The 27,885-nt window shown below is 36.5% G+C and overlaps 1 protein-coding gene across 3 annotated transcripts in view; it reads left to right on the top strand.

Annotated features, from left to right (window-relative positions):
- The window catches only part of LOC124443739 (lymphocyte cytosolic protein 2-like), a 32,501-nt gene that overhangs the window by 2,275 nt on the left and 2,341 nt on the right, over positions 1-27,885 (top strand). The window contains exons 6-38 of one of the 3 annotated variants that reach the window (XM_046994254.1): positions 340-368; positions 2,213-2,263; positions 2,457-2,519; positions 4,337-4,424; positions 5,850-5,903; positions 7,924-7,997; positions 8,861-8,903; positions 9,913-9,951; positions 11,602-11,729; positions 14,101-14,131; positions 14,221-14,300; positions 15,102-15,161; positions 15,935-15,965; positions 16,235-16,296; positions 16,389-16,419; positions 16,814-16,863; positions 17,063-17,093; positions 17,176-17,225; positions 17,406-17,436; positions 18,778-18,806; positions 18,947-18,977; positions 19,327-19,382; positions 19,595-19,625; positions 20,712-20,746; positions 21,626-21,656; positions 21,766-21,797; positions 23,482-23,515; positions 23,596-23,679; positions 24,084-24,309; positions 25,206-25,239; positions 25,606-25,633; positions 26,686-26,711; positions 26,820-26,850. In XM_046994254.1, the coding sequence (XP_046850210.1) occupies positions 340-368; positions 2,213-2,263; positions 2,457-2,519; positions 4,337-4,424; positions 5,850-5,903; positions 7,924-7,997; positions 8,861-8,903; positions 9,913-9,951; positions 11,602-11,729; positions 14,101-14,131; positions 14,221-14,300; positions 15,102-15,161; positions 15,935-15,965; positions 16,235-16,296; positions 16,389-16,419; positions 16,814-16,863; positions 17,063-17,093; positions 17,176-17,225; positions 17,406-17,436; positions 18,778-18,806; positions 18,947-18,977; positions 19,327-19,382; positions 19,595-19,625; positions 20,712-20,746; positions 21,626-21,656; positions 21,766-21,797; positions 23,482-23,515; positions 23,596-23,679; positions 24,084-24,309; positions 25,206-25,239; positions 25,606-25,633; positions 26,686-26,711; positions 26,820-26,850 (1,734 nt within the window). Of the gene's footprint in view, positions 1-339; positions 369-2,212; positions 2,264-2,456; positions 2,520-4,336; positions 4,425-5,849; positions 5,904-7,923; positions 8,002-8,860; positions 8,904-9,912; positions 9,952-11,601; positions 11,730-14,100; positions 14,132-14,220; positions 14,301-15,101; positions 15,162-15,934; positions 15,966-16,234; positions 16,297-16,388; positions 16,420-16,813; positions 16,864-17,062; positions 17,094-17,175; positions 17,226-17,405; positions 17,437-18,777; positions 18,807-18,946; positions 18,978-19,326; positions 19,383-19,594; positions 19,626-20,711; positions 20,747-21,625; positions 21,657-21,765; positions 21,798-23,481; positions 23,516-23,595; positions 23,680-24,083; positions 24,310-25,205; positions 25,240-25,605; positions 25,634-26,685; positions 26,712-26,819; positions 26,851-27,885 lie in introns of all 3 variants that reach the window. The other 2 variants (XM_046994253.1, XM_046994255.1) reach the window with 2 other exon arrangements.

The following is a 27,885-nucleotide window of genomic DNA, read 5'->3' as shown; positions in this document are numbered from 1 at the left end:
CTGTGCTTTGACCTTAAAAGATTTTTGCAGGTCACTTTTATCTTTTTGCAGTAAGTACTCGAGGAAAGCTTTTCCGACTGATATTATAACACTTTCTATGTTTTTTTTCTATGTCATTGCAACAATTCAAGCAAAAACAGTTTGTAAAATGTGTAGAAATCCCGATTTGTTTACAACTTTTACATGAACAATTATCTCAACTACAAATAACTGTCAATATCCGTAGGCTCTTTGCCAATCACAATCAAGATTGCATCCACATTGTTTAATTATTATTGATTATTAGCATTTTTTTGAACGACAACTTTTTTTTTATACTGACCTTCATTCCTTTTGCAGGCCAAGAAGAAAGTGACTTTGACGATTCGGTGAGAAAAAAAAGATAATCTGCTTTTCATACGTAGCTAATCAAAAGTAGGGAGTGGCATATAGTCAGCCTGCAGGTTTGGTTGTGCTATGTAAATATATTTGTGTTCGCTCATTTTAAAACAAAATATTTCTAAATGAATGAATAATGCAAATGATCTGAAATTTACATGCATGACCAAACTTGTGTGGTGGCAAACTTGCTATGTCACTGAAGGAGAGGGGTGGCTATGCCTTCGAAGGAGGGGGTCGCTATGCCACTGAATGAGGGGGTGGCTATGCCACTGAAGGAGGGGGTGGCTATGTCACTGAAGGAGGGGGTGGCTATGTCACTGAAGGAGGGGGTGGCTATGCCACTGAATGAGGGGGCTATGTCACTGGGGGTGGCTATGTGGCTATGCCACTGAATGAGGGTGGCTATGCCACTGAAGGAGGGTGGCTATGTCACTGAAGGAGGGTGGCTATGTCACTGAAGGAGGGTGGCTGTCACTGAAGGAGGGTGGCTATGCCACTGAATGAGGTGACTATGTCACTGAAGGAGGGTGGCTTGAAGGAGGGGGTGGCTATGCCACTGAATGAGGGGGTGGCTATGCCACTGAAGGAGGGGGTGGCTATGTCACTGAAGGAGGGGGTGGCTATGTCACTGAAGGAGGGGGTGGCTATGTCACTAAAGGAAGGGGTGGCTATGTCACTGAAGGGGAGGGTGGCTATGTCACTGAAGGAAGGGATGGCTTGCACTCTAACTCCAAATAAAACATGTTTTGTAATATTCAAGGTCACTGGTTTTTAGCAAATGCAAAATAGTTTTAAAAACAGTATGACACTTCTTGTACGTTGTTGATTCCGAGCAGCAATCATGAAACCACACGACCAGATGAAACTCAATTGATAAAAAAATCATGCAGCAAAGAGTTAATTTAATATTTAAAAATATCATGTTTGCAATGGCCGTCCACCAAAAAGTTGATCAAACTCATCCCTTCAATGCAGACCGCATACCAGGAGTTTTAACCAAGGAATTTGGACGGCGAGGGGTTGCAATCAACGTGACCTGACCATGGATGCGGCTGCATGTCAGTTCTATGTCTATAACCCTTTCTTTCATGCTTTTGCTTCCGAGCAACAGTAATGAAACAAGATGAAATTCGATCCACAAAACAATTTATGCAGCAAAGGATTAAACATGATGTTATAATTGCAGATTCATTCATGATATGCACAGGATAGTGAAATTTTGTTTTTGATACCAAGTTCATTTTTCTTGCATCTCGATGGGGTATCTCACACATAATTACATTTCAATTGTCAATAAATTGCTGCTTTCGGAATAGAAATGCTTTTTAAGATTCTGAAAGGAACTTCTATGTACATTAATCATAAAATCGCTTCAAACTCCAGCTCCGGCTATTAGGGCTGTGCAAACTCCGGTTTTTCATCTAGCGCAACGCAATCAAGCGTCGTTTTGTGTCATGCATAAAATGTTTTATTTTCATGCAAGTTTTTCAATTTTAGCCGATAGTTATGGTTCGTTGATACAAAAATGTTTTGATCAGACACGTTTACCAAAGTTTGACAGTATTTTGCAGCACAAACAACTGCTCCGGCAGGCAAAAATATCCTGAGCTCCGGCCTAACTCCGGCCTGCCTCCGGTACTCCAGTGCACAGCACTACCTTGGAATAAGAAAAGCCTACTAGTTGTGTGTGAATATTAGGGATAGTATACAGTATGATAGCAATGGATGACAAAATCTAACACCCCAATGGGGATACCTGAAAAAATTTCATTTCCCGAATCTCGTATTGATTTAATATGTTTGATCATAAAACATTTATTGTATTCTCTAGGATGATTCATTTGATGATGACTACGATCTTCCAGATGAAGATGAACCACAGGTAAATTTGACTGACCATATTAACATAACATCTTTCATGCTCCATTATACAAATGTCAGAAACAATGGACAATAAATTTATTGATTGTATAGCTTACGATGAATTTTTATTCTCGAAACAAATCCAAATATTTCGAGAATCATGTCTAAGTGTAAAATCATTTCACAGTTTCAAAAACGTTTAATTGTGTTAGCTTTCGTTGGAAAGAAGGGAAACGATTCGCCAAAATCTGATGCGTGGTATGATGACGGACCATGTAAGTTTTAGCATCATTTGATTCGATAAACTTTTAAACCAATCATATCTGTGATTTGTTAGTCGTAGCATCATTTGACTCGATAAACTTTTAAACCAATCGTATCTGTGATTTGTTGGTCGTAGCATTATTTGATTTGATAAACTTATAAATTATTAATATCGATATCACGTTTGTCCTGACTTTATTTGTCTAAGTCATATTTTTTCGATTTTGAAATTTTTGCCTAAAGCTACTTCTTCGTATGCTGCCGTGTTGTGTATTTAATGCCGAAGTCAATTGACCAATAAAAAACGAACCGTAAATGTTCAATTTATGATGTTCGATTTAAAATTCGACTGTTTTTATGAAATCGTATTAATTCCTTTTTCTTTTCCCCGAAACTTCCAAAAATGACTAAGGCGTATAACTTAGTAGCGCAACCGTATGTATCTCATATTATCAATAAACATGGGAGAAAACATACTCCGATTGTATCCTCTTGTAGACTAAAGATTTCAAAAGTAATGTTTCGACTTTATTTCCAAAACATTATCAATTTAAGTGCTTATTTACAAACCAACACGATCTCAAAGGGTTGTTACATGGTAATGAGGTGAGAAAGATAGAATATCGGAGAGAAGGTTTTGGGGGCAGAAAATGTCAAGTGTTTGAAAGCTTTTAAACCGAAATTTACACTAGGCTTTTTGTAACGTATACGTAAATCGCCACATTATAAAGCCGAAGATTTGGTTGTTATTGAATAAAGACTTTGTGAAGTCTCATACGCGAATTCTAAATGCTCACTCTGAGTTACACTAGCCGAGTGTGACATAAAAATCGTGCGCTCTCTAATTAAGGGCAAAGTCGTTTTTCCAGCTATAAAATGTATCAAATCAAGCAATCAGTGGATTTGAAAATGCAGTCTTCGAATAATTTCGTGGGTCGTATGAAGCCCCACACGTTGAGTGTGAGTGAGCTTTAGAAAACGAGTGTTAGTAAGCAAATATTGGATGAGATAGAGCAAGATCTCAGCTTCGCTTTGGCAGATAACAATGACATCCGTCTGAATAATTCTTGATATCATGCGAAACACGAATTCAATAATTGTTTTATTATTCACTGAAGTATTATCAAAACATATCAATATAAAACATTTTTTAAACCTTCGCCAATTTCTTTTTGTCCGACGGTTTATTAAAGGTCGTCTTGTTTAAATATGTTGTAAATGTGTTCAAAGCCAGCTTTGCCACTTTTATAGTGTTTTCCGCAGTCTTTTCCTTTAAAAGCTTTCACATACTTTTTAGAAACTGTGGCAAACATCGCTGTTGTTTGATTTGTTTTCAAAACCAGCTTTTAATGGCGTCCATATTTGTAGAAACTATTATCTGTAGGTTATGACGTCACAACCAACAGATATCGAGAATTATCTGCAGGTAGTTGACCAATCACAGCCGAGAATGCTCACATAGTGAATAATAATGTAACTTAGTTGTCTTGGTTGTGTAAAGTTACCCAACTGCATGTGAACTGTCGTTCTACTCGTTGGCAAGTCACTCCAAGAAAAAGTGCTCATGATTAAAAAAATCACGTGATTTTTCTATAATATTTTGATTTTTTAAATGATTTTTCTGAAGGTGTACGTGATTTAAATCGGTAATTTCCCCCCGTCTCCATAAAGACCTCGCGCTCGGTTAATGAGGGGTTATTAACGTAACTTGAGTTTTGAGAGGAGGAAGCTACATGGGTCATGTTTTTTCTCATGTTTATTCAAATTGTCGGCTGAAAAAGATTTTTGATGACAGCTATTGTTGATTATAAGCGATGATTCGATTTAGAATGCTGTAAATTCTGGCGATGGTGTCAATTACACTGATGGTGACGATGGTGACAATGGTGACGAAATTTATGACATGCCAGAAAATTGTGAGTAAGCTTTCACTTCATTCCATTGACTGTGTCATAAAGTAAATCGTTTGAACCCGGGAATATCGTTACATGTTTGTAAATGATGATCGTCCAGGTTAATAAAGTCCTGAGAAGGACTGTTTTTGTTGTTGTTGACTGACGTTTCGACAACCTTAGCGGTAGTCATCTTCAGAGTCAAATGAGGAGTAAACGTCAGGTTAGCCGTATTTGTTTTCTGGTTCTTACGTCATTGTATTGTGTGTACAGGAAATGTGTATTGTTATTGTGAATTAGTGTGAAGTGAAATATTTTATTTTTAGTTGTGATGTGTGATTTAGGTGTGATGTTTTTAGTTGTAATGTGTGGGTGTCAATTGTGTATTGTCATTGTGAATTAATGTGAAGTGTAGTGTTTTTAGTTGATCGTTTGTTTGTATTGTGAATAAGTCGTTTGTAAGGTGCCAGTAATTGCTGTGATCTGTTCAGGGGGGTTTGTTCCAAGTTGGTATACCAACTTTCTAATGTAAGCCGTTGTCTATAGTCAGTACTGTAAGTAATGCATTTTGCTGAGTCCCAGTCAATGTTGTGCTTTGTGATTCGGTGATGTTCGGCAATGTGATTAGCTTTGTCTTGTTTCTTAGTAGCTCGTTTGTGTTCAGTAAGTCTTATGTTTAAGTTCCTGCCAGTTTCCCCGATATAGGAGGCGTGGCAGTCGGAGCACTTTATTTTGTCAACTGCACCTTGTCGTTCGTTGGGTTGTTCTTTGTCCTTTATGTTCGTTAGTACTTGTCGTAACGTTGTGATTGGTTTATGTGCGACACGTATGTTGTATGGTCGTAAGATACGCGAGATAGTCTCAGACGTACCTTTGATGTAAGGTATCGTTGCTGTTGTCACTGAGTTGTTCGTTTCGTTGGGTTCGTTGGGTTTGTAAGATGACTACCGCTAAGGTTGTCGAAACGTCAGTCAACAACAACAAAAACAGTCCTTCTCAGGACGTTATTAACCTGGACGATCATCATTTACAAACATGTGACTGTGTCAATGCTTTCTTATTTCCGGAAAAAAAGTGGGCTCTTTTATTCTTGTCCTGTTAAGCATGTGATAGTTCTAGAATTCAAGATATGTTTAACGAACTTTGTTTGTTTGTGATCCAAATTTTGTCATGTTGGAGCAAAGTTACTACGAATATTCCGGTTAGCTGTTCTCACATGAATTTGCCTGATTTAACAGCTCACACTATGATGTGGAACATTTTGTCTTGTTCCCCTCGATTTCCCATATCCTGTTGACGGTGGATGGGATTAACGAAAGCTTGATGTTTTAGATTTTTGTTTGAATTTTTAGCAGAGTTTGGTGGTAGCTACATAATGAATTTTGTTTTGAGATGTTTTGCTAATTTAGCAAGTCGAGGTAATGTTAAATATGGTTTTTGGTTTGTTAGATGATGCCGAACCAGAGGACTTGTATGATGATCCAAATGGTGAATCAGGCGAAGGTTTTATCAAATTTTTACTTTATGAAATGTCAAATCGTTACGTGTGCATTCTAAAAGCTCACTCACCTTCACATTCACATTTACATTTACATTCATATTGACATTCACACTCTTATTTATTCACATTCAAATTCACACTCACAAACACATTCACACTCTTATTCACATTCACACTCACATTCACAATCACATTCACATTCACATTAAGATTCAGAATCACATTCACGTTCACATTCACAATCACACTCACATTCACACTCACATTCATATTCTCACTCATATTCACATTCACATTCACACACATATTCACATTCACATTCACACTCTTATTCACATTCAAATTCACACTCACATACACATTCACACTCATATTCTCATTCACACTCTTATTCACATTCACATTCAAACTTTTATTCACATTCACACTGACATTCACATCACAAAATGAAAACTTTGATTGTGAATGACACTAAATGCATTAATATGAACACAACCGTTTGAAGAATCTTGCAAGCGATAGCTGCGATGAATTTGTCTATCTTGAAGCAACTTCTACACGCATACATCGAATAGTGCACATGGGGATGAGCCATTAGAGAAATTTATCAAACACGACCGTCATGACGTGCCTTATCTGTTCATGGCACTGATCTCGAAATAGTAATGGATCAAGCAACTATATATCAACGGTAAACAACTTTCGAAGCCTCCGCCGCTGTTACTAAAGGCTTTTAGTAAAGCCTTTCATAAATCTTTAACATTGCATAACTTCAAATTATGAAGCATTTATTTAAATTTTTCACCTATAGGATTATGATTTGTGATTTTATACGCTTGATCATTCCATTCCTATACTTACCAGTAAATTCAAACTATCACATTACTATAACATGAAATAGGCCATGACAATTTATTTTAACGGCTTATACAAGCAGCACGTTTTCTCTTCGTTCAAGACTTGACTTGCTATTTTTTACCATGCTTGTTAATGACAGAGAGCACACATTATAAAAATATTTGCAATACATCCCAGACCAACACATCGAAAAATGTATTGGAGGAAACAAACAAAACAATGAAAATTTTGGCAAAAATGAATGGCAAATTCATGCTTTAAAATAATGCATTAGGTCAAAAACAACCTTAGTGGCGATAGCATGAAGTACCATGGAGAATAATCGGCCTTAAAACAACAGTTTCACTTTTCACGCAGGATTCACCCCCATTCATATGTTAGAAAGGCTTTTTATTTTTAAGGTCAGCTTATTTCGAGATCAGCGGTACATGCGCCCACACACTCCACTTTTACGTCATTTCATGACGTCGTAGACTGCACGTGGTGTTTGTTGAATTTCTCTATTTTTGGGACAAGGAAGGTTCAAATACAGCCATTTGCAATTGACCGCGAGGCGTGCATATAAACGTTTGTTATAGTTTCAAAGCTTGACGTTAATAACGGCTAACTTGACGTTGCTATACAGCTATCTGATTGTTTCTAAGGCGTAAGCCTGAGATGTCATTGGTTAATAACAAAGTGTCGCTCTTCGAGTCTACGACAAAGACACACTGTGTCTCACCAATACCAATTTAAAGTCTTATATTTAACGATAAAGTTCAACGTTTTCAAGCGTCTTTCCATACTTGCATAATTTCAACATGTCACGGTTGTTTATTAAGCAAAAACAACATTTTTTATAGCTTACGTGTATGCCTTAGCAACAACGAGTTAGCCGTTAGTAACGTCAAGTTTTGAAACTATAATAAACGTTTACTTTATGCGCGCCGTACGGTCAATTGCAAATGGCTGTATTCGTTTTCGACTCTCTTTTTTTCCTGCGTTTCAATTTGTTTTGTTCGCGTGAAGCTCTATAAATGTAGCCCACGATGAGAACGATGCAACGATATGCCCACAGGTCGCCCACATACATTATCACATGTTCTGTAAGCTGCCAGCTTTAGCTAAAACTCATAAATAAGTTAGCAATATCACAGGGAATGTCTTATCGTTTTTTTGGTTTAGTTCATTCCCATTCTGCATTTGACCTCGAGGAAAGGGGACCCATTGTTTTTCCCGATGATACCACGACAAATGAAGTAAGTTTAAAGTTATTGTCGCTATTGTTGTTGTTGTTAGTTGTATTAAACTTGGAAACTGCGTTATTGTCAGTGCAATTCCTATTTAGTTTGGTATATGGGATGTGAAGTTCTAAATGTTGGCAAATAATACATGTTATCGACAAATCTAGTGTTATTCAAACTAAATTAAAGTTGCTCAAATTGAAATTGATAATACCTTAAAGAAAAAATTACCGATTTGAATTTCTACAAAAATAATAATTTTTTTGCAAGCGACCGGCTTTAAGGTACATTGATGTATAAATATATCGAAGATTAAGCTTCGGGAATTTAGTTTGACTTACCGTAGACCCTCAACTTCTCGAGTTAATTGTAGCTAAAAAGCTCGGTATTGATTTTGAGTGAACTAGGCAGTAGAACTAACAGAACATTTTAAGCTACATGTTACCAAACAAACTTACTTGTAACAAAACTTTCACGTAATGACGTTAATGTGTTGATATTTTAGACCAGTAAATTGTACAACTACGAGTTGTAATAACTTGTGAAACAATAGCTGCCTAGTTTTAGTGCTTTTGTGTTTTCAAACCACTTGAATGTTAGAAAAATATGGTAATCAAACTAATTGATACACATTTCTTGATATTAAAGTCAAAATGTGAACATTGGAGATAATGCAGTGAACAATGAAAAGTTCTTTGTTTCTATAAAAGGCTTTATTGCAAAAATATCGATATCAATTTTCATTTTCATAAATGAATTTATGAATAGAGTAGGTTGTCTAAAAGCATTCTCTCATTGCTAATTTCCCTGCTACAATAAAGAGAATTGTTTTTCTCTTTCTGTTTTGATTTTCATTCATTTTGCTCTTTGAATTCAAGCCAGCTGACGATTATGAAATATTCGATGCGGCTACTTCAACAGGTATGTGGTTTTATTCTCGGATTTTTTTATCTTTTTATTGCGGTTATTTCTATAGATAAGATATTGTGAAATTTTATGAAGAATTGCAGCCCAATTAAACCCTGAGGTCCAATGCAGCGTCGCGCAACCGCGAGTACCCGTTGCATATGTAGTAGCGGCGGGGACCTTATGAATTTTTCTTTTTTGGGGGTTTAGGAAGAGAAGGAGGCTCGTTCTCAAGGCATAAAATTTCTATGGAGGTTCGGGGGGCATGCCTACCAGAATACTTTTAAAATTTAGATAGCCAGAAATTTTATGTTACACAGAACATCAAAGTGAAGAAAGTTTGATGCGTCTGATGGAAAGTGTATACAGCAAAGAAGTAGAACAATAACAAATAGTTTATATTATTTAATGTGGCAGTTACGGTATTTAGGTATATACAAAATATTTAGTCTTCACCCCCCCCCTACCTATTGTCTGCCACTGATCTATTATAAAAATTATTTGGTTAGTAGCGCTGTGAAAAACATCATCTTTACGTCTGTTTTTCCATTTTATTGATAAAAACGTTTTGCGAGTAATTGTACTTTTAACCAGGGTGGGTACTTGGACGTATATTTGAGAATTTTTGAAAAGTCGTTTACACTAATTGTTCGCGCCGTACATGAAAAATCACTAGAAATTAAGTTTGTTTCAGCCGTCGTCGAAAACCACGTCAAATTGTATGTTTTCACGTCGTCGTCGTTAACACGACTGCCGTCGTAGATTGAACCGGAAGCAAAAGGCGCATGCCACGCCATTTTCACGACGTCTTAGACAAAACGTCGTGTTTGCTAAATCACTTTATTATTATATGAAGAAAATGTTTTGCGTAAGCTTTTGTTCCTGAAGAGTGTCAGCATACTAAAAAAATCAGTTTTTTAATCTTGTCACGCGTACATGCATTGACGTACAACTTTAAGGGGGGAGGGTTACTTTTTTGTCCATCCCCTGTGTCACAAAATTTCTTTATTCATTTCATTTAAAGATGCAGAACCCCTGGATGATTACGTTGTTCCAGATCCAGGTTAGTAGTCTAATTGCGTTTCATAATATAGGAATCGTACATTTCCATAATTTCGTAAAAGCACTATTGCTAATGCGCATTTAATATACACGACAAGTTTTTTAGAATAGACATGTTTCGACATCTCATGATGCCATCTTCAGTATAAGTGAAATAATAAATGATACAAGGTTTATATAAAAGTAATATGATACATAAATTACAACAATAAAAAGGAAATAAGATAAATTAATGGGGGGAGCGTCCGAGCGTATTATAAACTAAATATTGTATTGAATTTAATAATTTGAACATTGAGGTCAGGGTTAGTTTTATAATTACATTAACACACAGCACGCAAACATTAGATTTTCATTTGAAACTGAACAACAAGATCAACTGCCATTTCTTGACATTTTACTAACAAAATCCCATGACAGCTGTACAACATCTACATATCACAAACCAACATACACAGGACTTCTGACGAACTATTTTAGTTTCACACCACTTTCATACAAAACCGGACTTATACGCACACTAATCGGCAGAGCATACAAACTTAACAATACGAACAATGGCTTTCAACGAGACATAAAAAACATCACATCCACTCTTTTACGAAACTCTTTCCCACTTCACTTTCATAACAGAACCGTAAAACGATATCTCGACAGCAAACAAAGCAACAATCTCAAACTAGACACCGAAACTCCTGACACGACGATCACGACCAACACAAATGAAAATTCCAAAATAACAACTCTATACTCCAAATTACCATACATCGGACATTACTCACGACACACACAGCGCAGACTTACAAACATTATGAAACTCTTCTGTACAGATATTGACATTCGACTAATTTTCACATCATTCAAAATCAAAAACCTTTTCTCATTCAAAGACCCAATCCCTGATTCAATTAAATCTATGGTGGTATCCCACTTTCCCAAAACAAATATGTACTCAACTAATTGTAAATAGCTTTCTAACCTGGCTATACTTCATTTAATGTACATTTTAGTGTCTTGTGTATCGTAAAATGTAAGTAGTTCACTATTCTATTGTAATTTTCATTTTTGCACACGCCCCATGTGGAAATCAACTTGTATGTTGACAATGGTACGCGTGTTAAAATAAAATTATCTATCTATGTATCTATGTATATGAATTCAACTGCGCGGGATGTAATTCCCGATACATTGGCAAAACTTCGCGCCATTTATCCACCGGAATTAGGGAACATACCACAACAGACAAAAACTCTCATATCTACGACACCTTCTTAAATCTCACTCATGTAAAACCAACTATTCACCCTCTTGCTTCAATATCATCGACACTGCCGACACCTCAAAATCAAAGAAGCACTCCACATTAACAAAACTAACCCTGACCTCAATGTTCAAGTTTTTAAATTCAATACAATATTTAGTTTATAATACGCTCGGACGCTCCCCATTAATTTATCTTATTTCCTTTTTATTGTTGTAATTTATGTATCATGTTACTTTTATATAAACCTTGTATCATTTATTATTTCAATTATACTGAAGATGGCATCATGAGATGTCGAAACATGTCTATTTTAAAAATACTCGTCATGTATATTAAATGCGCATTAGCAATCGTACATTAATAAAGTTCTTAAATTCTCATTACCAGCTCCTCCTCGGCCTCCAAAACCTGATCATCCAGTTAATAAAGTTTTAAGTGAACGCCAATGGCCGCCTCCTGCGAAAGAGAAATCGAATTTAATCAGCAACTTGAAATCACGTTTTGAGGAGCAGCAGGTGTGACATCGTTCTTATTAATGAATCCATGTGAACCAAGATGCATTGCGCGTTAATGCACCACGTCGGCCATTTTGTGGGTCGAGGAAATGGCGGAATTTGTTATTGTAGTCCATACGACTTTGGCAAACAATAATTAATTTGTTTTTTTTCAATTAACTTTTCTTATAAATTAGACGAGGTGGTGGCGAAATTGAATTCAGTGTGCGCAATAGTGGCGAAATTGAATTCAGTGTGCGCAATAGTGGCGAAATTGAATTCAGTGTTCGCAATAGTGGCGAAATTGAATTCAGTGTGCGCAATAGTGGCGAAATTGAATTCAGTGTTCGCAATAGTGGCGAAATTGAATTCAGTGTTCGCAATAGTGACGAAATTGAATTCAGTGTGCGCAATAGGGACGAAATTGAATTCAGTGTGCGCAATAGTGGCGAAATTGAATTCAGTGTTCGCAATAGTGGCGAAATTGAATTCAGTGTTCGCAATAGTGGCGAAATTGAATTCAGTGTTCGCAATAGTGGCGAAATTGAATTCAGTGTTCGCAATAGTGACGAAATTGAATTCAGTGTGCGCAATAGTGGCGAAATTGAATTCAGTGTTCGCAATAGTGGCGAAATTGAATTCAGTGTTCGCAATAGTGGCGAAATTAAATTCAGTTTGCGCTATTTTGGCGAAATTGAATTCAGTTTGCGCAATTTTGGCGAAATTGAATTCAGTGTGCGCAATAGTGGCGAAATTGAATTCAGTGTTCGCAATAGTGGCGAAATTGAATTCAGTGTTCGCAATTTTGGCGAAATTGAATTCAGTGTTCGCAATAGTAGCGAAATTGAATTCAGTTTTCGCAATTTTGGCGAAATTGAATTCAGTGTGCGCAATTTTGGCGAAATTGAATTCAGTGCTCGCAATAGTGGCGAAATTGAATTCAGTGTGCGCAATTTTGACGAAATTGAATTCAGTGTTTGCAATAGTGGCGAAATTGCATTCAGTGTTCGCAATTTTGGCGAAATTGAATTCAGTGTTCGCAATAGTGGCGAAATTGAATTCAGTGTTCGCAATTTTGGCGAAATTGAATTCAGTGTTCGCAATAGTGGCGAAATTGAATTCAGTGTGCGCAATAGTGGCGAAATTGAATTCAGTGTGCGCAATTTTGGCGAAATTGAATTCAGTGTTCGCAATAGTAGCGAAATTGAATTCAGTGTTCGCAATTTTGGCGAAATTGAATTCAGTGTGCGCAATTTTGGCGAAATTGAATTCAGTGCTCGCAATAGTGGCGAAATTGAATTCAGTGTGCGCAATTTTGACGAAATTGAATTCAGTGTTTGCAATAGTGGCGAAATTGAATTCAGTGTTCGCAATAGTAGCGAAATTGAATTCAGTGTTCGCAATTTTGGCGAAATTGAATTCAGTGTTCGCAATAGTAGCGAAATTGAATTCAGTTTTCGCAATTTTGGCGAAATTGAATTCAGTGTGCGCAATTTTGGCGAAATTGAATTCAGTGCTCGCAATAGTGGCGAAATTGAATTCAGTGTGCGCAATTTTGACGAAATTGAATTCAGTGTTTGCAATAGTGGCGAAATTGAATTCAGTGTTCGCAATAGTGGCGAAATTGAATTCAATGTGCGCAATAGTGGCGAAATTGAATTCAGTGTGCGCAATTTTGACGAAATTGAATTCAGTGTTCGCAATAGTGGCGAAATTGAATTCAATGTGCGCAATAGTGGCGAAATTGAATTCAGTGTGCGCAATTTTGACGAAATTGAATTCAGTGTTCGCAATAGTGGCGAAATTGAATTCAGTGTTCGCAATAGTGGCGAAATTGAATTTAGTGTTCGCAATAGTGGCGAAATTGAATTCAGTGTTCGCAATAGTGGCGAAATTGAATTCAGTGTTCGCAATAGTGGCGAAATTGAATTCAGTGTTCGCAATAGTGGCGAAATTGAGTTCAGTGTTCGCAAGCTCAAAAAGTAACGATGTAAACCAGTGATTTAAACAGAAACAAAAGCGCGCGCTGGACAAGCAAATACATAGCAGGACTAAATACGTGTACTTGCTGCGACAATAGAGTTTTAGTTCGACGTTTACGGAAAAATTTCGTGTTTTTTTAAAAGTTTATCGATAGAAAAGGAATTTTCATGTTGTGTGGTCAAATAAAAATATACCATTGATCCATAAACGTCACTTGGTTGTGTCGAAAGTACTAAAAACTTACGTAGATCACCTACCGCAAGAAGGGCGTTAAAACCTGAACCGCAAACCGCAACGTAAACCGCAAAGCCATGATCACGTGACTTTTCGGTATGCCGTCAACGTCAAACTAAAAGTCTCTAATGTTTGCTCCACTTCAAATTTGTAAAGTTATCTAATTTTTGTTCAGGAAAATTACGAGGCTCCCGAACCACCGAGAGGTAGTCGAGTCGTTTCTCTTTTGTTGGTTTTTCATTATTTTTTGGCATTGCTGTATTAATACTTATATTATACTCACAATTATTTTCAGCTTTGAAGAAACCAACAGCCTCCCCAGTCATCCCACAAGATCCCCCCGTACCCCGCTCTGCAAGACAACCAAAGCAAAAGGTATATGATTAATGAACTATTGTAATGATTGAGTCCGACTTTCGATACACGGATACCTTACCCGTTTGACCATGTATGATATGCAATTTTTTTCACCAATATCGGTCGGATGAGCTCAAGCGCTCCCCCCCTATTTCGAACTTTCAAACTATATCAAGCAGGTGGGAGGGTCCAAACTCATCAGACCAAATACAGTGACATTCATTAATTTTTCGTTCCGGTTGATTGCAACGCTTGATATAACTCGGCTGCTCCTTAACTGTAATAATGCGTAAGTCCTATTGACATACCCGTTAGGTGTACGTTTTATTTATTACTTTATTTACTTTTAAAAACCACATTATTTATCACAAAAGTATATTTGCGATAAATAATGTTTACATTATTATCACATGTAAATGATCGACGTACGTTCGTTTGTGAAAAGCTCATATTCATCGGCTTGATGAATTCTTCTATGAAGACATCATATAGAAGGACATGTGCTTGGCTTTCGAATGACGTGAAACTTCGTACTCGAGTGGTTGAGCGTAAAGATGGCTTTGACGGTTGGCCTTGCTTATATGATGGGATTAAAAGAGTTATAATTCATTTATCATCCCGCTTCGTTTTTTGGCCATATAGTAATTTGCAATGGTATCAAGTTTAGGCTACTGAAATGTACGCCCTGTTGTGGCCAGTTCTCCACAGTTTGCCGACAATTAACGACTGTGAAGTCTGTATCGAAACAAAAAAAAACAAAATTTACCTCGACTATCCGGATGATCTTTTATATTTTTCAAGATTTTTTTATCTTTTCAGGTTCCTAAAACTGCAAAAAATAAATTGAAAGATAAACCGATCATACCGACACCTCCACAGGTACTCACCGCAAGTGTTTGATTTTGTGTAACAGTCGTGTTTTCATCTGGCCTACTGAAAGTTTAATCTTGTTTTAAGCCATGCTTTAAGCAAAGCAAAGCAAATAAAATGTTAAGTACTGTGATTCGCGGGCTCTGCTATACACGAAAATACTTCATCTTGCACAGAAAGTTGAATGCTATTTTAAGCAGCGCCTCAAGCGGTATTGTAGAAAAGATGTGAACCAAAAGCATTTGTTCAGTGCTGTGATTCGGGCACTGCTTTGCATAAAAAACGTCATAATATATAGTTTTTAGCAAGATTAATGTTTAAAGTGTGTTGTCAATTTCAAAACGTACAGTTTTGGTAGTTTTTGCTGTGAGTTTTTTACGAGTAGTCGTAGTTTTTCTGCTATGGATTTGCTATGTTTTTTATTGTCGTTATCTGTTACGCCTAAGACATTACTTGAAGATTAGTACAACAAAGCAAAATTCTAAAATTGCTTCTGTGCTGCATTTTGATTACATATGAAGTTGATTACCCCAAATTGTGGAATTTCATTTTAAAAACCTTCACAACTTTTCTAATGTTATCTTCACTGCAAGTAGTTAGATACAGTCACCGCTTATCACTTGACTCTGAAGATGACTACCGCCAGAGTTGTCGAAACGTCAGTGTACATCAACACCAACAGTCCTTCTAAGGACTCTATAAACCTCGACGATCTTCATCTTCAAATGTGTAAGCCATGTTAAGTTTTCCTTACCTGTTTTTCTTGTTTGTATTTTTTCTAGGACACGTACGAGCCACCAACGCCTCCGCGACGTAAGTCTACTTTACAATTTATGTCCTTTTCATATGAGAGGGGAAAGTACGCATGGTAACACCAATGTATGAGATATTCAGCTAAACTTAGAGTCTGCGAAGCATTGCAATAAAAGCTTCACCATTATGTTGTGTTGCATTTTTCGAAACTGAAATAACAATCGAACCAAGGAATATTTTTTTGGCTCGTTGATCTTCATCATCCCAAACGCGCGTTCCTGTATCCGGATCGCTTTATGTACTGTTGTTTTTTCTTTCTACTCAAATAGCTCCAAGCAAACTAAATCAGAAAAAATTGCCAAACTTTACACCGCAAGTGGAAATTGAAGAGGTTGGTCTTGAGCATCTTTTGGCCATCTTAGATTTTTTTGATGGTATTTGTGTCCTCTGTGATGAAGTTTAATCGATCTTCTTTTGTTCCAGTCATACATTGCTCCTGATGCACCAGCACGACGTAAGTTTACCGATCAAGATTTTTTGAAGTATAAATGTTTGTGTGCACAATAGCCCGAGGCCCTTGCAACTTTAGCTATAGAATAACGATGCACCTTCCTTGGAAAATCTTCACCCCAAATGAGCACTGATGCGTCCCTGGTTTTAAGCTGTTAGCTATAGTATTGTAAGTAAAGATAGAGTTGGTTGCTTACGAAAAAAGCAAGCTCATAACAGACTGGAGATAATTTGGTTTTGATAACTCATCTTGCCGATAAGAGAAAATGAGCAACATTTGTTTTGCGTCAAAGCTATTTTGTCAACATTTATTAGAAGATACATAGTCACCCTTTGTTCATGATTTTTCAAAGGCTAAATATTTGATTCATGAAACTGTTGATATTTTTTTTTCAAAGCTCAAAAGAGTTCACCTTTTCGTCGGAAGCCGATTCCTGAACCAGAAGAGGTCAGTTTCAATTTTCCATTTCTGTGTTTATAATATTTTAAGAAAGATGCAATGATTTTGTCACCAAAGTTTACATGTGTAACCATGTTTTTGATGCTCTGGAATTATTATCTCATCTATTTGGTCCTTGCTATGAATGTAATAATGTATAAAAATATAATGTAGAAAATAATGTGTACAATTTTTGTCTTTTATATAGGAGTATATTGCACCTGATGCTCCAGCAAAACGTAAGAACAAACCTTGACGTTTTAAGTTGCTTTATAAAAATCATAGAGTTGCTTTCGAATTATATTGCTTGTGTTTTTCAAGCTACAAAGAATTGGCCTCCGAGCAATAATTTTAACCTTCACGAGGATGAGGTTTGTCTTTTATTTTCTAAGTTGTTGAATTTACAATATTTTGCTCGGCGTTCTGTTTGTAACCGTCGATAATTCTTGCTTTGGATTTAATTGGTAAGAGAAGCGAAAAAGGATAACGTGCTCGTTTTGCGGAAAATATGAATTTTATGTATTTAAAAATTCACCTCTTTTTCACCTTAGAACTACATCGCTCCCGAAGCTCCAACAAGACGTAAGAACTTTAAACAATGTTACATTATACTACTATATTTATGTTTATGTCTACATAAAACCTAAAACCTCATTTCACTTCCACCTTACCTCACTTCATCTCTTCCATCTTTCATCCTTCCTCCATTCCTTCACTTCACTTCCTTCATTTCCTTCCTTCTCTTCATTCCTTCATTCCTTCATTTCCTTCATTTTCCTTCCATTTCCTTCCTCCTTCATTTCCTTCCTGATCCTTCCTTTTGATTTCCTTCATTTCCTTCCTTCATTTCCTTCCCTTCATTCCTTCCTTCCTTCCATTCATTCATTCACTTCCTTCATCTCGATTTCAACTGATTTCATCACTTCAACTGACTTCAACTCTTTCATCCTTCATTCACTTCACCTTCTTCCTCACTTCAACTCACTTCATCTACTTCAACTCTTCATCTCACTTCACCTCACTTCACCTCACCTCATCTCACTTCAACTCACTTCAACTCACTTCATTCACTTCAACTCACTTCCTCACTTCACCTCACTTCAACTCACTTCACCTCACTTCAACTCACTTCACCTCACTTCAACTCACTTCACTTCACTTCACTGGCGAAGGTTTCTTCTCATATAGTTTACCTTTTAGACCGTTTTCCTCTTCACCTTTATCGTATAGTAACGTACTGTCGAGGATGGCGTGTTTATGCATATATACTTCCTATAATGATCCGCTTGTTGGAAAGTTTATGTTATTTCAGTTAAAATATTAGTCACGTGGGGTTTTTTTTGGGAGGGACGAAAAACAATGTCGTTGTGTCAATACGGTTCTTGCACATGTACTTCTTTTGTCGTACGAAATGAACTGAAAACCTCTATATTTGTGAGTGTGAGTAAACTAGGAAATATCGAAAAAAAACATTTTCCGTTTCCGAAACGCTTTTAGAAAGAAAAAATTGTTTGAATTGAACTTCGTGCGTACTATATGTGGAACTGGTGAAGAGATCTGCAACTCAAAATCGTTTTTTTCTTATTTTGAGTTGTTAAAAAACAGCTTTATGTTGAAATTTGTATTGATTTATGTACACTCAAATTAATACGACAACGACCTCAATCATGGCAAATGTATATAACGTAATATTTTTAGTAATGGTCGACGTGTAACTTACACTTCGTCAATTCACGATTTTCGTTTTGGTGATTATTTTCTGGAAGTGAAATTCACATTACTGTCATCTATTTTTTTGTTACGATTTGTTTATTTCATCAACGCCACATTTTTTATAAGTCTTTTCAATGAGATTCAGCGATTGTCTGGTTCGTCCTCTACCCACCACTAATTTAGTCGTGCAATAATTTATTCTTTCACCAGCTGTGACGACTCCGATTCATACCGAAGAGGTACGTTACGTGTAATTAGTATGATTCCAATGCGTTTTTTCCAGTTTGTTGTTTGAGTTATAAACCTCATTCGTTTTTCATTGTTATAGTACTTGCGATAAGCTTTTCATTTATCACATACAACAATTTTTTCGTTTCAGGATTATATCGCGCCTGAAGCTCCAGAAAGACGTAAGAACTCGCATAAAAACTGTAGAATTACGATGCGCCTTCCTTTGAAAATCTGCACCCCTCCTGTCATATGAGTATTGATCCCCCCTGGTTTTGAGCTGTTAGATATAGTATCGTCAGTATAGATCGAGCTGGTTGCTTATTAAAAAAAAAGCTCACGAGGGACAGGAGATATTTATATAAGGACTTGGTAACTTGGTTTGCTGATAAGAGAAGATAAGCAAAACTTATTTTGCGTCGAAGCTATTTTGTCAACATTTATCAGAAGATATATAGTCAGCCTTAATTAATTCACAATTTTACAAAATGTAAATTTGTTCAATGAAACTGTTCACATTTTTTTTCAAAGCTCGAAAGAGTTCACCTTTTTCACGGAAGCCGATTCCTCCAATTGAACCAGAAGAGGTTAGCATATGTATGAATTATTTTTTTCGCTCTTATGGTTATAATATTTCAAGACAAATGCAATGATTTTTCCCAAAGGTCTACATGTGTAACCGTGTTCTAGGCTCTGAAATCATTATCTTAGCTATTTCCTCCTTGTTATGAACGTGTTAATGTAATAATGTATAAAAATATAGTAGAAAATGATCTGAATATTTTTCTCTTTTCTATAGGACTATATTGCACCTGATGCTCCTTCAAGACGTAAGAACAAACATTAACGTTTTAACTTGCTTCATAAAAAATATAGAGTTGCTTTCGAATTCTATCGTTTAAACTCCGGAAAGACGTAAGAACTTGAATAAAAACTGTATTATTAGTGAGCTGTGGAGAACGTTGTGAAAACTATTTCAAAACACAAAACACTAGCTAAGACGTCGCTTGCATTTAGCTACTATTGCATCAAGAGCATCATTTCCGGTGCTGTGATTGGCAAGGGCGACAAGCGTGCTGTGATTGGCATGGGTGGGGAAACATTCATAATTTTTTTTTTGGGGGGGGGCTATTATACATATATACATGTTTTACTTTATTATTTTCTATTGAAATCAATTGTGTTTACGGATTACAACATATGAATATCGCCCCCCTCCGATTATCAATGTTCCGCTGCCCTAAAATTTAAAAAGCTCTTTCAGGAATTTATTGTCGGTAGTTCAATTGTTGCATTACATACTAAAACGATACCCTAACAATGACGCTTTTTGTGGTGTAAATGTGTATGAAAGTAGCTAGTTCTCGATGAAACTTGTGTATGTTGAAGGGAATCAAATAAGCTTTGCATCTAAAGTCAATTATGCTTAATTCTCATTTGTAAAATATCGCGCAAGCGCGTTTTCGATGAATCATTTTTGAAAATCGAGCCTGTTCGCTGGTGAAAGGTTTGGCCCCATAACCCTTTCATGGTGGCTTTCAATTTTAGTATGGTATGATGCTTGATTCGGATGGAAAATAGAGCAATTCACCTGTCAGTTGACGTTTTATTTTATTTAAGAAATTAAACATGTTTACTGTGTTGGGAAAACTTGAGGGTGGATCAGTGCAAGCTTGAGACCAAAGTTCGAAGGTTGCACCTGCTCGAGAGTTCTCACAAACGTCTCTGACGTTTGTATAAGCCAGTGCAAACGCAAAAACATCTTTTATTTTTTTTATGAAATAATAATTTGAAACATTTAAATTTGAAACGTTTTTTTATAATGTTATTTATTGTATATTTAGCGCAATAGTACTTATTGATACACGTTGTCGTAACATAATTATAAATGTTTAATTTACTATTATTTTCTTCAGCAAACAAGCGGTCAGTCCCACCGATCCCATTGGAGGTATGAATATTTTTATAAGTTTATGCCACAGTACTTTTCTTTTGTACATGACGTCTACCCTTTTGCGATAGAAGTTTCGATCATGATTTTTTGTTGGTCTGTAGATTTCGGTAACAGCACTTCATATAAGATTTACTATTGATGACGACTTGATGTTTTTATGCAACGTATCATTTAGTCCCGTCTCATGCAAGTTGAACTTCGATCAGTTTTTTTATTAAATCAACTATAAAATGACTGGTTTGAAGCCGGAAGTTTTGTTTCATGTTTGTAGGTGTAGATCATCCAGGGTAGTGGTCCCAAGAAAGACTGTTCTTGATATTGACTAACGTTTCGACAACCTTAGCGGTAGTCATTTTCACAGTCAAGTTAAGAGTAACAGACAACAAATACGGCAAACTTGACTTTTTCTCCTCACTTGTCTCTGAAAATGACTACCGCTAAGGTTGTCGAAACGTCAGTCAACATCAACATCAACATCAACAGTCCTTCTCAGGTTGACTCTAAAGATGACTACCGCTAAGGTTGTCAAAACGTCAGTCAACATCAACAAAAACAGTCCTTCTCAGGGTCGGTTGCACGAAGCATGGATAGCTTTATCTATTGGATAGCAATTTTTTTAGAAGGCTTAAAAACTTCTTAAATGGGAAAAGTATAAGATTTGAACTGAACGATCACTGAAATAAAACATTGCTTCTAAATTTTACTATTTAAAAAATTTAAAAAATTTACTATCCATTGGATAACGCTATCTAAGATTCGTGCATTCGGCCCCAGGAGTCTACCAACCTGGACGATGTACATCTACTAACATGTAACTCAATCGTACAAAAGTTCTATCATTCCTTTACTCATTTTGATGTTTTCTTCTTTGTGAAGGAAAACTACGAGCCGCCCGAAACTCATCGCGGTAAGACGTTAATGGTCCATTCTTTGTTTGTATGGAAGAATGCGTTATTGCCATTATATAGAAATGCGTGTACATGTCCCGCTGAAAAATTTTCTATTTCCTTTCTTAGATAACAAACCCAACATGGCAGAAGATGATGGCGTAAGTGTTTTATTCGCGTACTGTTCATTCTTTTATGATGATATCATAATATAGTTGCGTTTAACGGTCAGTCTATGTTAAGAGGTCATGTGACTATGTCCCGAAAATTTCTTAACATATGTGCTATTCAAGGGACTTTTATTGAACGGTTACCTCTAGTGCATGGACGCTCTCACTTTTTCCATTGTTTCGTGTAAAGAAAAGCTGCAAATAAAACAATGTGAAATTGAATCTTTGTTCGTGAATTTTCCTAAGTCTCTATGTTCGAGCAGTTTGCAACAACAAAGAGAAAGCTCTGACATTTTCCATCTCGTTTTCTACAAGGCCTTTATTCTAAAAGATACGGGAGATCCCCGATGGTGACCGTTTGATGCTGGTTCATTGAACTAAAATACATGGAACGCTACCTCAAGCAAATGATTAAAGCCAAATCTCATACCCACACACGCGAGATTACACCCAGACCAGCGTTTGTAGTGCTTCAAGGTTCTCTCGAGGGGTGGAAATTGATTGACTGCACACGCGTGTCTGGGTGTAAGATTTGGCTTCAAAATATTATTAGACTTTCTATTACAGGTAGGGCTCCATGTATTTTAGTTCAATGTGCTGGTTTGACTCAGGTGTGTACGTTTCCCAAAAAACTGAAGGGACTCTACATACCTGGGACGGACTGTTGTAGCATCTTTATTTCATCGGGACCAATTTTCTTTGTCTTCAATAATTTTATGGACTAAAGTTTTTTTCATATTCCACAAAAAGCTGTTGCTTGTCACACTCTCCGCTCAAAATGCGAACCTGGTTTTACTGTATAGACTAAAATGCTGAATATATGTCTTCACAAAATTCCCACGATCAAAAGGGACAGATAATTGACAACGTGAATTTCATTTTTGTTGCTAATATCAGCCGAATTTTATGTGTTCCTTTGAAACTGGTTTTGTTACAGTTCTTAAGTATCTAAGTACGTAATCTATGCGTGTTATGTATATATCATGTATCTTCTCAGTTTTTCCTTTCCAACATTCAGAATCAATATCCTTGAATGAAAAAACAACATGAACGATGCAGAAAGAATGCTAAAAGGACTTGATTTGTTTTGCTATAAAGTCATAAAGTGCATGTTTGTAAATGTAGATCGTCCAGGTTGGTATAGTCCTGAGAAGGACTGAAGATGACTACCGCTAAGGTTGTCGAAATGTCATTCAACAACAGCAAAAACAGTCCTCAGGACTATACCAACCTGGACGATCTACATTTACAAACATGTAACGATACTCCCGGGTTCAGACCATTTACTTTAGTCATAAAGTGCGTTAATTAACAATTAATTGGATGGAGGCTGAGCTCGAGATCAAGAATTATTCAACAATAATTGTTTAGTTATAAATGCAGAAGCATTTTGCAGAAGCATTTAGAACTATTTCGTACGGAAGCCGTAACCTTTTCCGTGCTTCGAAGAAAAATAATCTTACCGGGTTTACTTTCGTCTTTTCCCTCATAAAAGTTATGAATCTTGAGCAAGGTTGTGCCATAATAGCTACTTTTTGTGTTTACAGTCGTCACGTATAGAAAAATTATGTCGCGTACAGATAATTTTTAATGTTTTGTACGCGGCAAGACATTGACAATTTTCTGTAGGCTCTTGGCCAATCACGCCCGATAATAACTTGTAATTGCTATATAGGAAGAGGAATACGAAGTTCCGGACAATTTAACAGGTAATGTGATTATAGATTCTTGGTTGACAGAGTCAACGTAAAAATTTCGAGCGTTTCGTTTTGGCATTCGGTACGTTTAGGGGCCAAGACTGAAGAACCCGAAGATTATGAAGTCCCTGAAACACCATCAAAGAAAGATCCTGAAACACTACCAAAGAAAGACGGTATTGAACTATTTGGCCTTTTTATTTTTATTTCATCTTGTATATATTGATGTCTAATCTGTATTATTAGAATCATAATGATATTCTATTGTAAATGTTTTAATTTGATTGGCTACTTTACTAGCTATATCTAATTTTCATTGGATAGCGAGTAGCGAGAAAACATGGCTGCCGACTCTGACGTCTAGTGTTTTACCCAAGTTTCTTATGATAAACTTTACTTTGTACGACGCTCTATGTACGACACTCTCACTCTCTAAACAACCACGTTTCTCCATTTGCACGATGGGAAGGTCGATTCGAGCTTCACCTTCATCGACTATCACCTCGCAGAAATCCTAGCTCCTAATCTAATTTTTAGTTTCTCAAGAGATCGAGTGAATGAATATTATTTTTATTCTTAGCTGGAGCAACTAGTGGGAAAAAGAATATTTTTAATATGATGAAGAAGTTAAATCCATCGAGCATTTTCATCGATAATAAGAAAAAAGGAATCAAACCCCAACCGCCACCACCATCAACTGTTTCACAGCATAATGCTCTAAATCCTGTTGACTCGGTGGGAAGCAACAACCAAAGGCATTCTCAAGCTCTACCAGATTTACCTAGTGATGGTAGCAATGGTAGAAGGTAAGAATATTGTTGAATTTACCTAGAGATGGTAGTGATAGTAGAAGGTAAGAATATTGTTGAATTTACTTAGAGATGGTAGTGATAGTAGAAGGTAAGAATATTGTTGAATTTACCTAGAGATTGTAGTGATGGTAGAAGGTAAGAATATTGTTGAATTTACCTAGAGATGGTAATGATAGTAGAAGGTAAGAATATTGTTGAATTTACTTAGAGATGGTAGTTATAGTAGAAGGTAAGAATATTGTTGAATTTACCTAGAGATGGTAGTGATGGTAGAAGGTAAGAATATTGTTGAATTTACCTAGAGATGGTAATGATAGTAGAATGTAAGAATATTGTTGAATTTACCTAGAGATGATAGTGATAGTAGAAGGTAAGAATATTGTTGAATTTACCTAGAGATGGTAATGATAGTAAAGGTAAGAATATTGTTGAATTTACCTAGAGATGGTAATGATAGTAGAAGGTAAGAATATTGTTGAATTTATCTAGAGATGATAGTGATGGTAGAAGGTAAGAGTACTGTTGAATTTACGGAACAAAATTAAACGAGAGAGTTATATTGTGGAAGATACCAATTTATGAAAAATGCATGAAAATGTCTGAAGTCGGCTTAAACTGTAATTCAATAAGGCAAAGGTTTTAAAAGTTTGCTGCACTATCCGTGTATCGGAGTTGTATTTTACGTACAAGGCAATATGAATCTTGCAGTTCAAGTAGCTACACTAAAGACATTATACATGACAATATTCCCAACTTCGCTTTAATCCTTGTATCCGTCTATCTCAATCAACTCTTCACAATATACTTTTCATTTTTTGTGAAGCGTAATGTAGTTCAACTCTGCTGCGCTAAATTTACCACGTTGATTAATATGTATTTCTTTGCCACAGATCGCCATCTTTGCCTCCGAAACCGAGAAACACGGTTAGTATTTGCTGAATAAATCAAATTATGTCCAAACATACGTAGAAGGACATTGACGGCTATTCACATGAAATATTGTGAGGCTTGTCCTCAAGGCATGGGATTTCTAGGTACATCTCGGGTCATGCCTGTACGTAGGTATACTATAAAATTTGATCTCCAGAAATTTAATTTTAAGGATTCACATGTACACATAATCTTACGCACACAAGATGGTTTAATGCGTCTGCTGGTACGTGTGTACAGTACACAAGTCTACTGCTCGAGCCCTTTTCCCTCGCCTTCTTCCCTAGTGTCCGCCACTGGCTATTCACTTGTATGTTTTGGAACATCTTTTTCTTGTAGTAATATGTATTATTTTCTTAGGATCCGCCAACGCCGAAAAAAAAGCCAGGTTTGTTTTCTATATAAGCCTAGTTCTCATTCATCGCAAAGCGTGGCTTGTGTCGGCGACGTTTATCGCCGATAGTCGGTGATGGCCGGTGCGCGAAACGTTCTCATAAATCGGCGATGATATATTAGTCAACGCACTTTGATATTTTTGCCAAAGAAAAAATTGCTTTTTTTAATATAAAGTTGATAATTTCTGTGCATAATTGTTTATGATATAAGTTGTCGCCGAAGTCGCCCAGCTCAACAGATTTTTGTTCTAAAACATTTTTAAGCAAGTAATACTCGGCATTGATCGGCGATGATCGTAAGAAACAAACTGTTTTGTTTTTAGCGATGGCAGCGCCGATGTTCGGCGACTGTCACAAAAAACCGCAACGCAATTTTTAATGTGTCGTAAGCGCTCGCGCCGACGTCGTAAAAGCTCTATCCCCGACGTTTTGCGATGAATGAGAACTTGGCTATAAATTTGAAGATTGTATTTCTGCTCTGCCACGAGGCTCAAATATTATGTCAAGTTCTATGTAGTGCAGGGCCATCTCTAGTATGTTAGTCCGGGTGTAGTGGGGTGGGTTGTTCAAGTATTCAGCTGTAGCCGACTGATTTCTTTTGAAAGGAATTAAGTAATTTTCTTTCCAAAGTAATAATAAACATAAAAAATTTCTCGTCCCCGATTGGTTTAAAGCGGAAATAGGAAATATCAGTGCAAACAAAGGAAACACCGGGGCAAATTTCTTTTAAAAGTGCTCCCGATTGGTTCGTCAAACAATAAAGTAATCACTAGAGCCAATCGAAATAAAACATTTCAACAAAACAATTATTGTAAGCAAAATCAATAATTCACCGTTTGCTTTTGAAAAACTCACTTATGCATGCTTTTTCCAAATTACACTCGAAACTATTCTATTACCTACACCAATCAGTCTGGCACAACTGAATATATGAATACACCCCCCCCCCTGCCGATTAACGTTCTAGCGACGGCCGTGGTGGAGTGTATCTGTTTTAATCCGGATACATTATATGAAATAAATTCTATTGATGTGTTTCTTATAGCTCTTCCAGTCAGCAAACCTCCTAAGGTAACGTACATTGATTTTCCACTTTGTTACAATGTTTATTGCTTTAGCTATTCACTTGCATGTTTTTGGAGCATCTGTTTCTTGTAGTAACATGTATTATTCTCATAGGAGCCACTACCACGGCCAAAAAATAAGCCAGGTTTGTTTACAATGTATTTAAAGATCGTGTTTCTGTGTTGCCATTTGGTGCAATATCATGCCAAGCTCCATGGAGTGCAGGGCTGTCTCTAGAACGTCAATTGGTTTATTCGTGTGTTCAGTTGTGCCGGCTGATTTCTTTTGAAAGCAATTTAGGTCCGTTTCAAACGTCGCATCGTACACGAGCCGAATGCATTTAAAGCAAAAGATGATGAGGAATTTTATCTTATTTTCTTTTGTCTTTAATGTATTTGATGCATGTAAAATGCGATGTTTGAAACGGGCCTATGGGAAAAAGGGGACAACATATTTTTTCCAACTATTTCATTATATTACCCATTAAGATCTAACATGACAAAAAATTATGAATACTGTATTTTACGTGTGTATATTTGCTACCATAAAAAAACAATCACATCGCATTGGCCGCCATCTTTTGAAGATTTTTGCTATGCTAATTTATGTAAGTTATAGATAAATGACGTGACAACAGAGCGAGCTTGTTGTGCATGAAACAAATTTGTACCGGAACAAACTTGTAAAAACAGCCATGTATGATGTACTGTCCGCCTTGTAGCTACCATTGAAGCAGTAAGCAAAATACTGTAAAGAAATTTTACTATTTTTCATTTCCTAAATGAAATTTGTGATTTCCTAAATGAAAAAGAAAACAAGGTCCAGACGTTCTGACTTTTAAACTCGATGAAATCCATCTTCTCCAATAGAACCATCTTCACTAGTATCACCAGCTTCACGTACACTATCTCTAAGCATATATACCTCAAAAAGAACTTCTGTTGATCTAAATCGTCGAGTTTAAATTCATCATGTTCGTCGACAAAAAAGTTGCCATCTTAACATCTTAATGTCCTGTTTGGACGTCAAACGTCATTCTGACATGAGATTAAAGATGGCGGAGACTGTTTAAACTTATATATTATCAAAGTGGTTTGACTCGTGTGAGAAGAGTTTGACTGATAATTACGCTGCTAGTTAACATTCATGCTATGTTAAATATCCTTAATATTTGTTGGCC

Source organism: Xenia sp. Carnegie-2017, unplaced genomic scaffold (genome assembly GCF_021976095.1).
Source record: "Xenia sp. Carnegie-2017 unplaced genomic scaffold, XeniaSp_v1 HiC_scaffold_21, whole genome shotgun sequence".
Taxonomy (NCBI): Eukaryota; Metazoa; Cnidaria; class Anthozoa; order Malacalcyonacea; family Xeniidae; genus Xenia; species Xenia sp. Carnegie-2017.
The sequence above is the reverse complement of the archived record's forward strand: the minus strand, read 5'-3'. Positions and strand labels throughout refer to the sequence as shown.